This window comes from Staurois parvus, unplaced genomic scaffold, assembly GCF_062004578.1.
Source record: "Staurois parvus isolate SC_StPar_1 unplaced genomic scaffold, SC_StPar_1.0 ptg000581l, whole genome shotgun sequence".
Lineage (NCBI taxonomy): Eukaryota > Metazoa > Chordata > Amphibia > Anura > Ranidae > Staurois > Staurois parvus.
In genome coordinates this window covers 5124044-5144412 of record NW_028318377.1, presented here as the reverse complement: position 1 = coordinate 5144412, position 20369 = coordinate 5124044, and the positions used below count along the sequence as shown (strand labels likewise).

Here is a 20369-nt window from a genome sequence, read left to right as displayed (position 1 = left end):
GTATTTTGTAGTATAGTGTCTCATAGCAATTGTTGATTCTGAAAGGAAAGTAAAGGTTTTCTGACAAATGTGTTGCTGTACTCATTTATGCTGAGCACTATCTATATACACACACACGCACTATATTGCCAGAAGTATTGGGCCAGCCCTCCAAATCATTGGATTCAGCTGTTCCAATCACCTCCATGGCCACAGGTGTATAAAATCATCACCTAGGCATGCAGACTGATTCTACAAACATTTGTGAAAGAATGGATCGCTCTCAGGAGCTCAGTGAATTCAAGCGTGGTCCCGTGATAGGTTGTCACCTGTGCAATAAGTCCATCCGTGACATTTCATTGTTACTAAATATTCCACGGTCAACTGTTAGTGTTATTATAATAAAGTGGAAGCAACTGGGAACAACAACAACTCAGCCACCAAGACAGAGTGGGATCAGCACAGGGTGAAACGCACAGAAGTCGCCAACTGTCTGCAGAGTCAATAGCTAAAGACCTCCAAACTTCATGTGGCCTTCAGATTAGCACAACAGTATGTAGAGATCTTCATGGAATGGGTTTCCATGGCCGAGCAGCTGCATCCAAGCCTTACATCACCAAGTGCAATGCTAAGTGTTGGATACAGTGGTGTAAAGCACGCCACCACTGGTCTCTAGAGCAGTGGAAACATGTTCTCTGAAGTGAACAATCAGACTTCTGTCTAGCAACCCGATGGACGTGTCTGGGTTTGGTGGTTGCCAGGAGAACAGTACTTGATTGACTGCATTGGGCCAAGTATAAAGTTTGGTGGAGGGGGGATTATGGTGTGGGGTTGTTTTTCAGAGGTTAGGCTTGGCTCCTTAGTTCCAGTGAAGGGATCTCTTAAGGTGTCAGCATACCAAGACACTTTGGACAATTTCATGCTCCCAACTTTGTGGGAACAGTTTAGGGACGGCCCCTTCCTCTTCCAACATGACTGCACACCAGTGTACAAAGCAAGGTCCATAAAGACATGGATGAGCGAGTTTGGGGTGGAGGAACTTGACTGGCCTGCACAGAGTCCTGACCTCAACCCAATAGAACACCTTTGGGATGAATTAGAGTGGAGACTGTGAGCCAGGCCTTCTCCGACATCAGTGCCTGACCTCACAAATGCTCTTATGGAAGAATGGATTAAACATTCCCATAGACACACTCCTAAACCTTGTGGACGGCCTTCCCAGAAGAGCTGAAGCTGTTATAGCTGCAAAGGGCGGGGCCAACTCAATATTGAACCCTACGGACTAAGACTGGGATGCCATTAAAGTTCATGTGCATATAAGGGCAGGCGGCCCAATACTTTTGGGAATATAGAGTATGTATATCCGTACATACATACACACATATATATCCTCCTGTGACTGCTGTGTCCACCGAACATAGCGGATTACGGTTACCAGTAACAGGGTTTAATGATGATTGGTCATAGCAATCACATGATAAAAATGTAAACAACCGGTAATTAATAGCTTTCCATTCATGAACAGCTTGCTTACTGTTGTGATCTGCGATTGGCTACAGCTAATCACATGGTACCGGTAGCCAGGTACCATGCGATTGCTGTGGACAAATCACAGATCACAACCATAAGCAAGCTGTTCATGAATAGGGAAATCCATTAATGGCAGCTAAAAAATATTGCTTATACAGGGATCATTACTTTACAAACAATGTAAAAAAAAAAAAAAAATCCCTGATCATCCCCCCACAGAGCAGCACAGTGTCAGCTACTCTGATGAGAGGATGTAATATAAAAAAAAATATTTAAAGAAAAAAATATTTAAATATTTTTTAAAAATGTAACTGCATACTTCCCAACTTTTGAACTTCAGAATGAGGAACAATTGAGGGAGGAATTGAGCTGCAGCGCACTAAGCGTGCTGCTGCAAGGCGTGGGTGTGGCCAGAGTCTTAACAGTGGGAGAGGCTTAAGGTACATAGTTTTCCTCATACCTATAAAATATGCTGTAACTGCTTTGTCTGAGCTTACCATAACTGCTTCCCCACCGCCCTATAGCACAAATACTGTTACAGGGTGGCAGGGCTGCGCAAAATTATGGATATTTTTCTGCCAGCAGCTAGCAATCACCGAATATCACTGATGGGGGAGAGGTCTGTATGTAAACAATACAGATCTCTCCCCTGTCAGCTCCAGAACACTGCTTTGTATTGCTCTGCATATATCAGAGCAATACAAAACAGCATGCCTCCCTAGTAAAAACACACAGCTAACCCTTTGATTGCCCCATATGTTAACCCCTTCCTGCCCAGTGTCATTAGTACAGTGTCAGTGCTTTTTATTAGCACTGATCACTGTATTTGTGTTACTGGGGATGTCAGTGGCTGTCAGTCCCCCCCTCCCCCCCCCCCCCCAATGTCAGAATGCCTGCTACTGTCCTGCAATAAGTTGCTGATCTCCGCCATTACTAGTATAAAAAAAAAAATCCCAGTATATATACCGCCATTTGTAAGCACTATAACTCTCACATAAACCAATTAAATTTACACGTATTGGGATTTTTTTTTTTTTTCTTAGCAAAAACATGTAGCAGAATACATTTTGGCCTAACTTTATGACGAAATAAAATTTTTTTACTGGATATGTTTTATAGCAAAAAGTCAAAAAATATTGTTTATTTTAAAATTGTCCTTTTTTGTTTATAGTGCTAAAAATAAATGTAGAGGCAATCAAATACCACTGAAAGAAAGCTCTGATTGGGGGGGGGGATGTAAATTTAATTTGGGTGCAGCGTTGCATGATCGCGCAATTGTCAATTAAAGTAACGCAGCGCTATATTGCAAAAAAATGGCCTGGTCAGGAAGGGGGGGGGGGGATCCTCTGGAGGGTAAGTGGTTAAATTGGTTGTAAACCCAAAAAATCTAAATTGGAATGGCCAGTCTACCTCACACAGCACAGCAGAAGTCATTTGTCCCTAGTCTGGCCAGGAAAGGAGCAGCCAGTCGTCTGAAATCCTCTCTGCTTTCCTACAGTGAAAAAACCTGACACATGAAGAAAAATGGTGTCACCACACCCCCTCTCCTGTGACTGACAGAGTGATTAGGAGTCTCATGCATGAACATGAGAAGGGTGGAGTGTGTCCCGCAGCCATCCATACACATTGCTCCCGAAACAGCCGAGCTCAGCTCCAGTCTGAGGAGATTTTGAAAGTTGTTATCCCCATAAACACTGGGCCGCATTTGAGGAGCCGGAGACTGCAGACTTTCATAGGCTGGAGGGACCCGAGCAACTGTCCGGGACCCTGCTGACACTATGTGCTTATCTCTACTAAGGATGGGGGGGGGGGGTACATGCTTTCACAGATCATCATTATCAATGAAGGGGAGCCAAACAACCTCACACAGATTTAACCCCACAGCTGTCGGGAAGAGAGCCGAGCAGGAGGATCACAATTAACCCCTCAAGGGCTGGACACTTTTACTGCAGTGCCCTACTTTCAAGTAGTGCCCACTAGTAGTGCCCCGTTCTGTCATCCATGAGACTCCTAATTAGCGGTCAGTCACAGGAGAGGGGGGGGGGGGGTGGCGACAATTCTTTCATGTGTCGGGTTTTATCACTGCAGGAAAGTAGAGAGGATTTCAGATGACTGGCTGCTCCTTTCCTGGCCAGACTGAAGCCTTCTGCTGCTGTGCTGTAGACTGGTCATTTCAATTTAGATTGTTTGGGTTTACAACCACTTGGCAACCGCGCTATAGACAAATGACAGCTACACACGGTTGTCCAGTTCTGGGAGGGCGTCATATAATGCCCTCCCACTCGCCTCCAGCAGCACGCACCCGGCGATCTCAGTGTCCTACAGATACAGCTGATCATGTGATGTGGTAAAAGGCCAGTCACAGCGGCCTTTTACCACATGATCAACTGTGTCCAATGGCACAGCAGATCATCGGGAAAATACAGGTGTCTGTTATGATCTGCCGTTTCCTGTCACAGCGTGAGGAATGTACTGCCGAGAACTGGCAATTGTCAGAGGACAGATCGGCACTGATCATCAGTTCACTGATGGGGGGGCACTGCTAGGCACAGGTGGGCAGCACTGCTGGGCTCTGATCATCAGGGCACTGATAGGGGGCACTGCTAGCCACAGATCATCAGGGCCCTGATGATCTGTGCCTAGCAGTGCCCCCCCCCCCATCAGTGCCCTGATGATCTGTGGCCAACAGTGCCCCCCATCAGGGCCCTGATGATCTGTGGCTAGCAGTGTCCCCCCATCAGGGCCCTGATGATCTGTGGCTAGCAGTGTCCCCCCATCAGGGCCCTGATGATCTGTGGCTAGCAGTGCCCCGATGATCTGTGGCTAGCAGTGCCCCGATGATCTGTGGCTAGCAGTGCCCCCCCCCATCAGTGCCCTGATGATCTGTGCCTAGCAGTGCCCCCCCCCCCCCCCCATCAGTGCCCTGATGATCAGAGCCCAGCAGTGCCCCATCAGTGCCCTGATGATCAGAGCCCAGCAGTGCCCCCCCCAGCAGTGCTGCCCACCTGTGCCCTGATGATCTGTGCCTAGCAGTTCCCCCCCCCCTCCCATCAGTGCCCTGATGATCAGTGCCCAGCAGTGCTGCCCACCTGTGCCTAGCAGTGCCCCCCCCCCCCCATCAGTGCTGCCCACCTGTGCCCTGATGATCTGTGCCCCCCCCCCCATCAGTGCCCTGATGATCTGTGCCCAGCAGTGCCCCCCCATCAGTGCCCTGATGATCTGTGCCTAGCCGTGCCCCCCCATCAGTGCCCTGATGATCTGTACCCAGCAGTGCTGCCCACCTGTGCCTATCAGTGCCCATCATTGCTGCATTTCAGTGCCACCTATCCATGCCTCCTATCAGTGCCAACTTATCAATGCACATCAGTGAAGGAGAAAAAATTACCGGTTTGCAAAATTATAGAACAGAAACAAAGAAAAACTTATTTTTTTTATTTTTTTGCTTATAGTGCAAAAAAATAAAAAACACCCAGCAGTGGGTACATGGCACCAAAAGAAACCTCGTGTGTGAAAAAAAAAATAAAACCTTCATATGGGTACAATGTTGCACTACCCAACAGGGTGAAATTAAAGGCTTGGTTGGTGGAGCTTAAAAATCAATGGTGGCACCATCAGATTACAAAATGCACAAAATTTCCAATGTTCTAAAAACATTTGTTTGGAATTCGACCCATGTATGGCCTGCATATGTAATGCAGAGGGCTGTAGGCAGTGCCGGGTTTAGGAGTGCATATATTTATATATATATTTATTTTATTTATTTTTTTTAAATAATTTTTGGTTATAAACTAATTTGTTTTTTTGTTTTTTTACTAAAAAGATAGAGGAATACATTTTGGCCAAAATTTATGAAGAAAGATTTAGTTGCAAAATTTTATAAGAAACTTTTTTTTTCAAAAATGTTTGGACTTTCATTTATATAGCAAAAGAATAAAAATCCCAGTGGTGAATAAATACCACCAAAATAAAGTTTTATCTGTCTCAAAAAAGGCTACAAAATTCATATGGGTACAGTGTTGCATGACTGCGCAATTGTCATGCAAAGTGTGATAGCACTGAAAGCTGAAAATTGGCCTCGACAGGAAGGGGGTGAAAGTGTCCGGAAGTGGTTAAAGGGGGCATGGACAGCAATAAAAACTGACAGGTGTTCTAATCCCTCCCCACTCTATCCAAAACTAAAACAAAAAAAACAAAAAAAAGTTTTGCCTTTAGTTATACTTTAAAATACTCATTGCAGTACTACAAAGCAGGAAGCAGAGCCTGCATATGTAATCAGCAAATACGGCTACAGCATGTACACAAATAATAAACTATATGTAGAAACAGTGTAAAAAAACATTAGGTATTTTTTTTTAAAACATCAAGCTAAATAAAATATTAACATCCTAATATAAATAATATCATTCCACCCAACAGTGATATTTCACACAGTGGTTAAGTGGTCAGCACTTCTGCCAGGCAGCACTAGGGCCGTTGGTTCGACTCCCAAACATGACACCACCTGCCTGGAGTTTGCATGTTCTCCCAGTGCGGGTTTCCTCTGGGTACTCCCGTTTCCCTTCTACACTCCAGACACATGCTGGTAAGTTCATTGGCTCCTGTCTAAATTGGCCCTAATCTGTGTATGTATAATTGTGAACTAGGGACTTTAGATTGTAAGCTCCTTGAGGGTTAGGGACTGATGTGAATGTACTATTATATATATATATATATCTGTATAAATTGACAGAGCTATACAAGTACCCATAATAAGAATATAATCCGTTCCTGGTGATCTTAGTGTGCCAAGGCATCTAATGAATTTCATCATACTACAATGCCAAGGTCTACCTGCCATGCCTGGAGTTTTGCATGTTCTCCCTGTGCCTGTGTGGGTTTCCTTTGGGTGCTCCCGCTTCCTCCCACACTCCAAAGACATGCTGGTAGGGTAATTGAATCCTGTCTAAATTGTCCCTAGTATGTGTATGTATGAATGTGAGTTAGGGACCTTAGATTGTATGCCCCTTGAGGGTTAGGGACTGATGTGAATGTACAATATATATGTAAAGTGCTGCGTAAATTGATGGCGCTATATAAGTACCTGAAATAAATAAATTGCAGACTCAAGTCCTGTCCACATGGGAGTTTTGGGTGATCCCACCCAACTTTTCTTTCCAGCTACTACTCCTCCTCTTATATTCTGCATAATTTGCACAGTGGGAGCTCCTTGTAATGGCCACAGCAGGTGTGCAGATCTTACCACTCAGGTTTACAATTGAAGGAATTCTCTGGTGGTTTAACTCTCCAGCATCTTCCAAAAACAAACATCAGCTTTGGATGGACTGGGCAAAGTGACAGGTTCTCTTGATGCAACCACCTCCCACCCATTGATACTCCATGTTAAAACGCACTTCCACCACCACTGTATTCCTCTGTTGGAACCAAGAGACTTAAAACCGTATGGAGCTGCATACCCAGGATTAAGAACTCCTTACCCTCCTTCCTAGAACAGCATCCAGACCTGACAAATGGCCACAAAGGTCCAAGCACTGCATTCTAGGTCACATGCTCCCCTCCATATCCGAGAGCACTGGCTATTTCCCATCAGAGAAAAGGACTTGGAGCATGGTCACTTTCAAAGTGAATTTGCACATATGTTGGTGAATGTTTAAATAAAGTGAAACAGAAGTCGCATTTCAAAAGAACACTTAGTCACATAAAAGTATAAAAAAAAAAAAAAATTTTGCCTCTACATGAATAGATGATTGATGTCAGCGGTTTCACCTCATTCATTACACAAGTGAATTTTCTCTCTGAAAAGTGAATTTTCACTTAGCTTAGCTAATAAGGTGAAATTTTGCAGATTTTAATTAATTATGCGAGAACAAAACGGCTTCTTTAATTTATTATTGAGAATTTTTTTGCAGTGATTTTTCAATTTATTCAACCTCATTCACTAATAAATGAAAATTCACTTTAACTGCTTGCTGACCTGCCGCAGGACATACCTGACCCACCTGTACGTCGTGGCTTTTTTCTGGGTCTGCACCCAACTGGAGCTGCCATTTGCTACAGAAAAAGCTGATCAGTGGGTCCCGGCCAATGATTTATCGGCTGAACGAATCACAGAAGAAAGCTCTGTGTTGGTAAACAACACAGAGCTCTCTACAGACAGCAGTGATGTACCATTTGTTTTCTCCCTGCAAAGCAGGGAGTAAAAACGGCACATTGCTTAGTAAAATCAGCACACTTTACACATTGTAAACCTTGTTAAACAGTTAACCCCTTGATTGCCCTTAAATGATAACCCCTTCCCAGCCAGTGTCATTAGTACAGCGAGTGTATATTTTTAGCACCGATTACTGTATTAGTGTCACTGGTGATGTCAGTGTCAGTCAGTTCCCCCGCATCAGATTGCCTGCCACACTATCGCAGTCTCTCTATAAATTGCTGATCACCACCATTACTAGTATAAAAAAAAAAAATAAACAAAGGTTTCAGTATACTGTATATACCATCATGTGTAGACACAAACCAATCAATATACACTTGTTGGGATTTTTTTTTTTTTTACAAAGTGTAGCAGAATACATTTTGGACTACATTTATGAAGGAATTTGATATGTCTTATTGGATATGTTTTATAGCAGAAAGTAGAACTTTTTTTTTCCCCAAAAATGTTTGATCACCACTGGATTTTTTAAATTTTGCAATATAAACAAAAAAAATGAAAAAAAACTCAAATACCACCAGGCAGCACAGCGGCTAAATGGTTAGCACTTCCGCTTGGCAGTACTAAGGTCGTTGGTTCGAATCCCAGCCACGGCACCACCTGTATGGAGTTTGCATGTTCTCCCTGTGCCTGCGTGGGTTTCCTTCGGGTACTCCGGTTTCCTCCCACACTCCAAATGACATGCTAGTAGGTTAATTGGCACCTGTCTAAATTGGCCCTAATATGTGTATGTATGAATGTAAGTTAGGGACCTTAGATTGTACACCCCTTGAGGGTTAGGGACTGATGTGAATGTACAATATATATGTAAAGCGCTGCGTAAATTGACGGCGCTATACAAGTACCTGAAATAAATAAATTGCAGACTCTGGTCCTGTCCACATGGGAGTTTTGGGTGTTCCCACCCAACTTTTCTTTCCAGCTACTACTCCTCTTATATTCCACATAATTTACACAGTACCTGAAATAAGTAATAAAGCTCTACTTTGTGTGGAAAAAAAAAAAAAAAAAGGATATGCATTTAGTGGAGTACAGCACTGCATGACCGCTCAATTGCCAGATAAAAAGATAAAGTAGCACAGTACTAAATAGCAAAAAATGGCCTGGCCATGAAGGGGGTAAAACCTTCTGGAGCTCAAATGGTTAAGAAGTTAACACACTGTAAGCCCTCAGTATATCAGGGTCACTGTCATATTCTGTCATGATAGCGTCTTCATAAACAATGACAAAAATACAGCGCATAAGTATTTGGGGTTTTTATTCCTTTAAAATAATTCATACAAATGGTTACACTCACAAACATGATTTTAACCAAAAAGAAAAAAAAAATATATTGCTAGCCTACCACATTACCAGGAAGGAATCAATGTAGGCAATGAAATGTACTACCTTTCAGTAGTCTAGATTTCCCGCATACCACCAATAATATATACTTTTTATTTTTTTTTTCAATTTTTTTGTTTTTCATAAACTGTTGACAAGAAGCACTATGCTCATTTATACGAAATTTTGATTTTCTCAAAAAAACAAAAAAAAAAATGTAATGCTGTAATTATTTGAAATAAAAGGGAATCCATGCCAAAATAAAATTTGGAAATAAAAACTTGTGGCAAAAAAAAAAATAAAATAAAAATAAAATATACATAAGACAAGCAGGTAAAAAATAACAATGCACTGTGTGGTTTTAAAGAAAATAAAATGGGAAAATGTATTCTCCTGAGAAGGTTGCCAACTGCCTTGTTTACTGGGCATGTTACAACATATAAAAACAAAATTATATTTTTTTTTCAGCTTTTTCTCCATTTCAAAAGTGGTTTGCTGAATGCCTCCCTTATGTTTTTTTTCCCCTATCGATAGTTATGCAAACAAACCCTTTTTATGTTCTAAAAACTGTACACAGACAAGTACATTCATGAGATAATTAACTACTAACTTCTCTTGCTTAACAAAGGACCCAAACAGGACACAGAACAGTGAGGTCAGTCCACTGAACAGGGACAAACTACATTTTTTTTTTAATATGAAGGGGGAAAAAATAAAAAGTTTCCAAATGCTCTCTTTGCCTTTTATACTGTATATTTGGACCGATTTCTAAAAACAGTTACGATCTGCAAGTTCATTATTTTTGCCTCTATCCGGAATCCAGATGACATTGATCTTCATGTTCTAGGCATCTTCAGTCTCCGCTGATCTCCAGATCTCCAATGCAGGGAATGGTCATCTTTTTCAATTTTTTTTTTTCTAGGTTATTGGCTACAACTGGTCACTCGGATGGTCTCTGTCGGCCTCTGGTTTGACGGTTTGGCCAGGAGAAGGGGTATGGGGTGGGTGAACCACAGCAGGATGACCGTGGGATAAAGGCATGGCGTTGGGAACGATTGCGTCAACTGCAGTTGGGATGCCAGCTGGGGCCACGCTAACGACACCTGGAGGGTACCTGCTATAAAGAAACTTGGGGTCAGTTTACAGACGGGTACATGATGTCTGCTTTTCACAAGCTGAAGATGAAACATTAAACTGAGAATAAGTATGCGTTTAATAATTGTACAGCAAGATGGAGGACCATGCTGTAGGGCCTTTACCCCATCACATTTTCCACAGACTAGAATTCCATTTTATGGATGCATCCATGCAACTAGAGTTCCTGCCAAACACAGATTTGGTAAGGCTTTCCATACACTATACAATTTTCTGCCCAATTTCCTTTAGATTTACCTTCAACTGTGTAGTGCAAGGGCCCGCCTAATTGGATACAATTGAAAGTGTTGTTTAGGTTTGACCTCCTATTACATGGTTTTTGGTAAATCTAAAGCAATTTTCTAAAGACAATTGTATAGTATATGGCCAGCCTTAGAGTGAATAATGTGTAGAATCAGGGTGCTCAACCTCTTGAAGAGCAAGGGCCACTTAAGTGATTTGGTAACTGGCTGCAAGTCACAACGAACTACGTGGTTTTACCCCCGGTCCCCCGAAACCACAAATGAAAACGAGCCTTTACTGTCCTGGGCCCCCTATAAGACTGCTTTCACTCTGATCTACTGCGGTTTACCCACAGCACGGGTGCAGCTCAGTGCACCTGCAGCTTTCCAGAGGGTTGTCTGCACATTGCCATAGACTTCTATTACATCTTACAGGTGTGCTGCACTTTCTGAAAGAGCACCAAACCTGCAGAATATAATAGAGGTCTATGGCTCAGTGCGCCTGTGGATCTGTGTGAAAGTAGTCCAATAACCATTGCAAAAGTGCACTGTAAGAGAAGTTTAATGCACTGACCCTTTTCTCTTCCAGCTTCTGCTGGCATTGCTCACCGTCTCCAGGCAGCTAAAAAGGTCCACGGCAAAGCACACTCGGTATCACTCTGCCTAGGACAGGAGCCAGTACTACAGAGGAGGCATCAGCTTATGCGACTCCTGCTCCCTTTATAGCGGCCTGCTTCCTCGACTGCTGGCACCCTGGCCCATGCACTCTGGGATGGAAGGCCGGCAACCCATTGATCGTGATCTAAGCTTGCCGACCGACCATCTCAGAGCACGGCCATGTGCTTCCCTGGTTTGAGATTACAGGCCCCATCACAGGGATTTAGCAACCCTGGTTTAGAACATCTGTATGGTTTTTATAGCTGTATCTGTCCCTACTGACTGCTACAGATCCAAAACATTTTTATGCATGAAAGTTAAAAAAAGGAAAAGCCTTCTGCATGCAGCACCCCATCCAGCCACACCCCCCCCCCCCTTATACGTACCCGATCCCGATCTTGATCCAGCGCTGTGCACGAGTGCAAAGACTCCTCCTCTCTACCTCCTCAATGGCTCAGGGACAGGCTCCCTCTTCTCTCCCCCTCCACAATGGCTCTGGGACAGGCTCTCTTCTCTCTCCCTCAATGGCTCAGGGACAGACTCTCTTCTCTCTCCCTCCTCAATGGCTCAGGTACAGGCTCTCTCTTCTCTCCCCCTACTCAATGGCTCAGGCTCTCTCTTCTCTCCCCCTTAACAATGGCTCTGGGACAGGCTCTCTTCTCTCTCCCTCAATGGCTCAGGGACAGGCTCTCTCTTCTCTCTCCCTCCTCAATGGCTCAGGGACAAGCTCTCTCTTCTCTCTCCCTCCTCAATGGCACAGGGACAGGCTCTCTCTTCTCTCACCCTCCTCAATGGCTCAGGCTCTCTCTTCTCTCTCCCTCCTCAATGGCTCAGGCTCTCTTCTCTCTCCCTCCACAATGGCTCTGGGACAGGCGCTCTCCTCTCTCCCTCCTCAATGGCTCAGGGACAGGTTCTCTCTTCTCTCTCCCTCCTCAATGGCTCAGGGACAAGCTCTCTCTTCTCTCTCCCTCCTCAATGGCACAGGGACAGGCTCTCTCTTCTCTCACCCTCCTCAATGGCTCAGGCTCTCTCTTCTCTCTCCCTCCTCAATGGCTCAGGCTCTCTTCTCTCTCCCTCCACAATGGCTCTGGGACAGGCGCTCTCCTCTCTCCCTCCTCAATGGCTCAGGGACAGGTTCTCTCTTCTCTCTCCCTCCTCAATGGCTCAGGGACAGGTTCTCTCTTCTCTCTCCCTCCTCAATGGCTCAGGGACAGGCTCTCTTCTCTCTCCCTCCTCAATGGCAGGCTCTCTCTTTACTCCCCTTTTTCCTTCAGTTTGTAATGTTGCTGAGAATATCCAGGATTCATTGCAGGTACTTTTGACCAAGAGATCATTCATGAACAATCGCAGGTACCTTTGACCTGCAGTTGACCACGTTTTGACCCGCACAAGCTGCTATGGCACTCCCATTGACTTGTATAGGGAGAGTAGCAGTTTTTAACCAAAAATGCTGAAACAGACCCAAAATCTTACAGAAAATCTACTTAAGACAGACAGGACATCAACTGAAAATCTTTCGGTTGGAACATTTGTCGGGTTTTGAGTTGGATTAGTTTTATAAGGCTTCACCTGCAGGTGATGGTTTAATTCAACAAGAACATACAGGCAATGTTCTAAAGCGGAACTGCTCTCCTAAAAACTAGAAGCAGATAGATTCACTTTTATCCCAGAAAAAACCCTCAATTTCCAGTAGAGACAGTATTATTGTCTACAAACATGAGTTTTGCCTACAACAAGCCTTAGCATGGTCTCTCCTCAGCATGTCACTCCATTCAATATTATTATGTGTGCGTGCTCCGAATCCATAGCCATGCCGCTCTTATGAGGTGATCTTTAACTTTGTGTTGCAATGGGGAATGATGACGGATCAGAACGATGATGATAATTCAGATGATAAATCAATATATGAACTCTCCCCTAATCTCATATTCCTCCAAGAGACGAGTAATCTTTACCTCTGGGACAGGCAGACACTCGATCAATATTACAAGACTATAAAAGGGAGTGCTTAACGCCACTTCCAGTCCCGGTCATTATTAAATATTAAAGCCATCATGAATATATGTATATTCGGATATGGAAGCTAGTGGAGCAGTAGGAGTCTTGAAAGGAGTGTGACTGCAGGAGGAGTTAAAGGGCAGGTACTAAGCTTCTATATGACCATAACTGTCAGATGAAAAGGAAGTGGAATAGAAGAAGAAAAAAAAAAAGCGAGAGCAAGAGAGCTAAAGACCGAGAGAGAGAGAGAGAGAGAGAGAGAGAGAGAGAGAGAGAGAGAGAGAGAGAGAACAAGAGAACACGCCAACCAGCCAAAGACCCAGAGAGAGAGAGAACAAGCCAGCCAGCCAAAGACCCAGAGGGAGAGAACAAGCGAGCCAGCCAGCTAGCCAAAGACCCAGAGAGAGAGAAAGAACAAGCGAGCCAGCCAGCCAAAGACCCAGAGGGAGAGAACAAACCAGCCAAAGACCCAGAGGGAGAGAACAAGCGAGCCAGCCAGCCAAAGACCCAGAGGGAGAGAACAAGCGAGCCAGCCAGCCAAAGACCCAGAGGGAGAGAACAAGCGAGCCAGCCAGCCAAAGACCCAGAGGGAGAGAACAAGCGAGCCAGCCAGCCAGCCAAAGACCCAGAGGGAGAAAACAAGCGAGCCAGCCAGCCAAAGACCCAGAGGGAGAAAACAAGCGAGCCAGCCAGCCAAAGACCCAGAGGGAGAGAACAAGCGAGCCAGCCAGCTAGCCAAAGACCCAGAGAGAGAGAAAGAACAAGCGAGCCAGCCAGCCAAACACCCAGAGGGAGAGAACAAACCAGCCAAAGACCCAGAGGGAAAGAACAAGCGAGCCAGCCAGCCAGCCAAAGACCCAGAGGGAGAGAACAAGCGAGCCAGCCAGCCAGCCAAAGACCCAGAGGGAGAGAACAAGCGAGCCAGCCAGCCAGCCAGCCAAAGACCCAGAGGGAGAAAACAAGCGAGCCAGCCAGCCAGCCAAAGACCCAGAGGGAGAAAACAAGCGAGCCAGCCAGCCAAAGACCCAGAGGGAGAAAACAAGCGAGCCAGCCAGCCAGCCAAAGACCCAGAGAGAGAGAAAGAACAAGCGAGCCAGCCAGCCAGCCAAAGACCCAGAGAGAGAGAAAGAACAAGCGAGCCAGCCAGCCAGCCAAAGACCCAGAGGGAGAGAACAAGCGAGCCAGCCAGCCAAAGACCCAGAGGGAGAGAACAAGCGAGCCAGCCAGCCAAAGACCCAGAGGGAGAAAACAAGCGAGCCAGCCAGCCAAAGACCCAGAGGTAGAAAACAAGCGAGCCAGCCAGCCAAAGACCCAGAGGGAGAAAACAAGCGAGCCAGCCAGCCAAAGACCCAGAGGGAGAAAACAAGCGAGGCAGCCAGCCAAAGACCCAGAGGGAGAAAACAAGCGAGCCAGCCAGCCAAAGACCCAGAGGGAGAGAACAAGTGAGCCAAAAGACCCAGACCGAGGGAGAGCGCGAGCGAGCCAAAAGACCCAGACCGAGGGAGAGCGCGAGCGAGCCAAAGACCCAGACCGAGGGAGAGCGCGAGCGAGCCAAAGACCTAGACCGAGGGAGAGCGCGAGCGAGCCAAAGACCCAGACCGAGGGAGAGCGCGAGCGAGCCAAAGACCCAGACCGAGGGAGAGCGCGAGCGAGCCAAAGACCCAGACCGAGGGAGAGCGCGAGCGAGCCAAAGACCCAGACCGAGGGAGAGCGCGAGCGAGCCAAAGACCCAGACCGAGGGAGAGCGCGAGCGAGCCAAAGACCCAGACCGAGGGAGAGCGCGAGCGAGCCAAAGACCCAGACCGAGGGAGAGCGCGAGCGAGCCAAAGACCCAGACCGAGGGAGAGCGCGAGCGAGCCAAAGACCCAGACCGAGGGAGAGCGCGAGCGAGCCAAAGACCCAGACCGAGGGAGAGCGCGAGCGAGCCAAAGACCCAGACCGAGGGAGAGCGCGAGCGAGCCAAAGACCCAGACCGAGGGAGAGCGCGAGCGAGCCAAAGACCCAGACCGAGGGAGAGCGCGAGCGAGCCAAAGACCCAGACCGAGGGAGAGCGCGAGCGAGCCAAAGACCCAGACCGAGGGAGAGCGCGAGCGAGCCAAAGACCCAGACCGAGGGAGAGCGCGAGCGAGCCAAAGACCCAGACCGAGGGAGAGCGCGAGCGAGCCAAAGACCCAGACCGAGGGAGAGCGCGAGCGAGCCAAAAGACCCAGACCGAGGGAGAGCGCGAGCGAGCCAAAGACCCAGACCGAGGGAGAGCGCGAGCGAGCCAAAGACCCAGACCGAGGGAGAGCGCGAGCGAGCCAAAGACCCAGACCGAGGGAGAGCGCGAGCGAGCCAAAGACCCAGACCGAGGGAGAGCGCGAGCGAGCCAAAGACCCAGACCCAGGGAGAGCGCGAGCGAGCCAAAGACCCAGACCCAGGGAGAGCGCGAGCGAGCCAAAGACCCAGACCGAGGGAGAGCGCGAGCGAGCCAAAGACCCAGACCGAGGGAGAGCGCGAGCGAGCCAAAGACCCAGACCGAGGGAGAGCGCGAGCGAGCCAAAGACCCAGACCGAGGGAGAGCGCGAGCGAGCCAAAGACCCAGACCGAGGGAGAGCGCGAGCGAGCCAAAGACCCAGACCGAGGGAGAGCGCGAGCGAGCCAAAGACCCAGACCGAGGGAGAGCGCGAGCGAGCCAAAGACCCAGACCGAGGGAGAGCGCGAGCAAGCCAAAGACCCAGACCCAGGGCGAGCGAGCCAAAGACCCAGGGCGAGCGAGCCAAAGACCCAGGGCGAGCGAGCCAAAGACCCAGGGCGAGCGAGCCAAAGACCCAGGGCGAGCGAGCCAAAGACCCAGGGCGAGCGAGCCAAAGACCCAGGGCGAGCGAGCCAAAGACCCAGGGCGAGCGAGCCAAAGACCCAGGGCGAGCGAGCCAAAGACCCAGGGCGAGCGAGCCAAAGACCCAGGGCGAGCGAGCTCCACAGACCGAGGGATCTATTGTTGAGGGAGAGATCTATTGATGCTGGCTGATGGGAGATCTGTTGTTGCTACTGGGGGTCTATTGTTGCTAGGGTGGATCTTTTGTTACCTGTGTGTTTTTTTGGGGGGGTCCATTGTTGCTGGGAGTCTGTTGGTGTGGGGGGGGATCTATTGTTGCTGGGGGGAAGTCTACTGTTGGCTGCAGGGGATCTATCCTACTGCTTTTCTTTCATATCATTAACAAAATTCCATACAAAATTACTTAGCACCACAAAAATGAAACTTGGTTCCGTATTCTCAAAAAGGGGTGATACTGGGAAGGTGGGTAGAGGGTGGAACCAAGGAAAAGTGTTAGGAGGTGGGAAGGGGGCGGATACAAGGGGTGGCTCAGAAAAGGGGAGTTCCTGCACCTATTCTCTAAGAAAAAAAATCCCTAGCTTCAGTGCTACAACACTCAAATGTGGCACACACAGTCCAAGAATCTCTGCTTTGTTTGGAGCCCAATCACATAGGTACAGTGGGGATCGAAAGTTTGGGCACCCCAGCTAAAAATTTGTATTAATGTGCATAAAGAAGCCAAGGAAAGATGGAAAAATCTCCAAAAGGCATCAAATTACAGATTAGACATTCTTATAATATGTCAACAAAAGTTAGATTTTATTTCCATCATTTACACTTTCAAAATAACAGAAAACAAAAAAAATGGCATCTGCAAAAGTTTGGGAACCCTGCAGAGTTAATATCTTGTACTGCCCCCTTTGGCAAGTATCACAGCTTATAAACGCTTTTTGTAGCCAGCCAAGAGTATTTCAATTCTTGTTTGAGGTATCTTTGCCCATTCTTCCTTACAAAAGTCTTCCAGTTCTTTGAGATTTCTGGGCTGTCTGTCACGCACTGCTCTTTTAAGGTCTATCCATAGATTTTCAATTATGTTGAGGTCAGGAGATTGTGAAGGCCATGGCAAAACCTTCAGTTTACGCCTCTTGATGTAATCCCCCGTGGATTTAGAGGTGTGGAAGCCATCCTCTCTTTAACTTCAGCTTTTTCACAGATGGCATCAAGTTACCATCCAAAATTTTCCTGAAATTTTATTGAATCCATTTTTCCTTCTACTCGTGAGATGTTCCCTGTGCCACTGGCTGCAACACAACCCCAAAGCATGATTGATCCAACCCCATGCTTAACAGTTGGACAGAGGTTCTTTTCATTAAATTCTGTGCCCCTTCTTCTCCAAACGTACCTTTGCTCATTCCGGCCAAAAAGTTCAATTTTAACCTCATCGGTCCACAGAACTTGTTTCCAAAATGCATCAGGCTTGTCTATATGTTCATTTGCAAAGTTCAAACGATGATTTATGTGGTGAGGACGTAGAAGAGGTTTTCTTCTGATGACTCTTCCATGAAGACCATATTTGTACAAGTATCTCTTTATAGTGGAATAGTGTACCACAACTCCAGGGTCTGCCAGATCTTTCTGGAGGGATCGTGCAGTCAAACGTGGGTTTTGAATTGTTTTTCTCACAATCCTGCGAGCTGTTCTGTCTGATATTTTTCTTGGTCTTCCAGATCTTGCTTTAACTTCCACTGTTCCTGATGACTGCCATTTCTTAATTACATTCCGAACAGAGGATATTGACATCTGAAAACGCTTTGCTATCTTCTTATAGCCTTCTCCAGCTTTGTGAGCGTCAGCTATTTTCAGTTTCATTTTTCTAGACAACTGCTTAGAAGAACCCATGGTGCTGATTGTTGGGGCAAGGTCAGATGAGTCTGGGCATTTAAAACCTTTGAGATTGACATCACCTGGTCTTCCCAGACGATGATTGAGAACAATCCATGACACTGGCAGGTCTCAGCTTGGCAAAGGGGGCAGTGCATGCTATAAATTCTGCAGGGTGCCCAAACTTTTGCAGACGCCATTTTTTTGTTTTCTGTTATTTTGAAAGTGTAAATGATGGAAATAAAATCTAACTTTTGTTGACATATTATAAGAATGTCTAATCTGTAATTTGATGCCTTTTGGAGATTTTTCCATCTTTCCTTGGCTTCTTTATGCACATTAATACAAATTTTTAGCTGGGGTGCCCAAACTTTCGATCCCCACTGTACTTTGATCTCTGACAAGTTCAAATTAGCCGAGATACTCAAAAAATAAATTAAAATAATAAATAAATTGTAGTCATCTGTCTCTTTTACAGCACATTAATTTCACCTAAAGTACAAATGAAAAGAAAGGGGATTTTTTTTCAATCTCTAACCAGTTCTGCATTCTTCACCCATTGCTGTATCTGGCAGCAGAGCTAGGACAAAGGAGGGGGCGGGGCAGTTAGTAGGTGTCATTGTCCTGTACCAGGGGCGTAGATAAAGGGGGGGGGGGGGGGGGAGTTAGGAGTCCAACCCCCCCAGAGCATCACACTAAAATGACCAGTGTCCCTGCTGCCGCATTGCTCAGCCTCAGTGCAATAGAAGCAGACAGACTTGCAGAGTGATCCGTCAGCCATGGCGCTGCAAATAAAGGTTATATAGAGCAGACAGCCCCCCCACAGTGCCCAAGCCTCATTGATTTATTAAGGGGAACTGAGAGGCATGATACTTGCTAGCTCGGGGCACCTACCTCACAGCCCCAATGCTTAATATAGATGCTAGGGATGCACCAAAATTCTGGCCACCGAAACATACAAACAAAATAGCAATGCCGATAGGAAACATTTAGCCGATACAGGGGACTGTGTGTACTGCAGATGGGGGGGGAGGGCGGCTGAGAAAGGCGGGAGCGGAGCAGTGTATACAGTGACTGGCTGTCACTATATGTCAGTGACAGTTTTTAAATCTAATTACTGACTTTTTTTTTCTTCACTATAGCTCACAGAATTAGCTGTCATTTTCCCCCAAGCCAAAAAGAAAGTTTCCTTTTAGGTCATTTCCTGAGATAAAAAACAATGTAACCTTTAGCTCAGGGGAAAGTGACAGCTAATTGTGTGAGCTATGGTGAAGAAAAAAAAAGCCGCCAATTGCATTTAAAAACCGGTACTGACCTATAGTGACAGCCAGTGAGGGAGCCTCTCTGTATACACTGCTCCCTCACTGTATACATTGCCCCTCTCCTGCCCCCTCCCCCCTACAAAGAGGACCTGTCACTCATATGCTATCACATAGGAGACTATTGGTCCCCTATGTGATAGCAATGAAATCATAAGTAAAAAAGAAAATCTACATGAAAATATAAAAGAAAAAAAAAAAAATACAAAAAATAAATAATTGGAACCTCCCCACCCCCCACATATGCAGACATTTCAGTTTGGTTTTCGGCCATATGCATTCTGCATTTTCGGTATCGGTTTTAACAGCAGAATTTTCATTTCGGTGCACCACTAATAGATGCACACAGATACTCGCAACTGACAGTGCACAGCCAAGGGGACTCTTAGACTCCTCCTAATATGACACAGCCGAGGGGAGACCTGGGAGTCAGAAGTTTTCCTGGGAGACCATTCTAACTTTTTTTTTTTTTTAAACACTTTATATCCTTAGATGGAGAAGCCAAAAACGTTTGGCCATACTTCTCCTATATGGATCACAGGAGTGCAGTTCGTTCTGGGCTCCTGTGATCTGTTTCAGTCGACATGGCTGATGTCACTCAGCCAGTCCAGGCTCAGGAAAGATGGATGAGCAGAGCAGAGAGCCGGTGACTGTGCCCTCTGTAGACTAAGATTTGATTGCTCCGTTCTCAGTCTTAGAAGCAGTGGGGGATTAGCTGCTGGAGGGAAGATACACAAACAGTGAGTCAGGGGTAGGCAGCCTTGGAGAAGTGGCCATTTACCTAAAACACATGGAAGCTATCAAAAGATCACTAGGTGATGACCTAGCAGGGCCCCATAAAAAAGTAGGGAAGATTTAATGATTTCAGGGAAAAGGAGTAATGCAGAGGTCAGTAGTATGTAATGCAGAGTGCAGGGGCCAATAGTATGTAATGCAGAGTGCAGGGGCCAATAGTATGTAATGCAGAGTGCAGGGGCCAATAGTATGTAATGCAGAGTGCAGGGGCCAATAGTATGTAATGCAGAATGCAGGGGCCAATAGTATGTAATGCAAAATGCAGGGGCCAATAGTATGTAATGCAGGAGCCAATAGTATGTAATGCAGGAGCCAATAGTATGTAATGCAGAATGAAGGGGCCAATAGTATGTAATAGAGAATGCAGGGCCAGTAGTATCTAATGCATAGTGCAGGGTCCATTTGTATGTAATGCATAGTGCAGGGGCCATTAGTATGTAGGGCAGAGTAAAAGGGCGAGTATTAACAGAGTTCAGTAGCATGTAGCAGAAGTACATATTGCA

General features: G+C 46.2%; 1 protein-coding gene across 7 annotated transcripts in view; it reads right to left on the bottom strand.

The window, feature by feature from the left end:
- Positions 1-8961: 8961 nt before the first annotated feature.
- Positions 8962-20369, bottom strand: part of CTBP1 (C-terminal binding protein 1) — a 761506-nt gene continuing 750098 nt past the window's right edge. For 6 of the 7 annotated variants that reach the window (XM_089692285.1, XM_089692283.1, XM_089692288.1 and 3 more), the window contains one exon: positions 8962-10160. In XM_089692285.1, coding sequence (XP_089548411.1) covers positions 9974-10160 — 187 coding nt within the window. In that variant the 3' untranslated portion in view covers positions 8962-9973. The remainder of the gene's footprint in view (positions 10161-20369) is intronic. The other variant, XM_089692284.1, reaches the window with a different exon arrangement.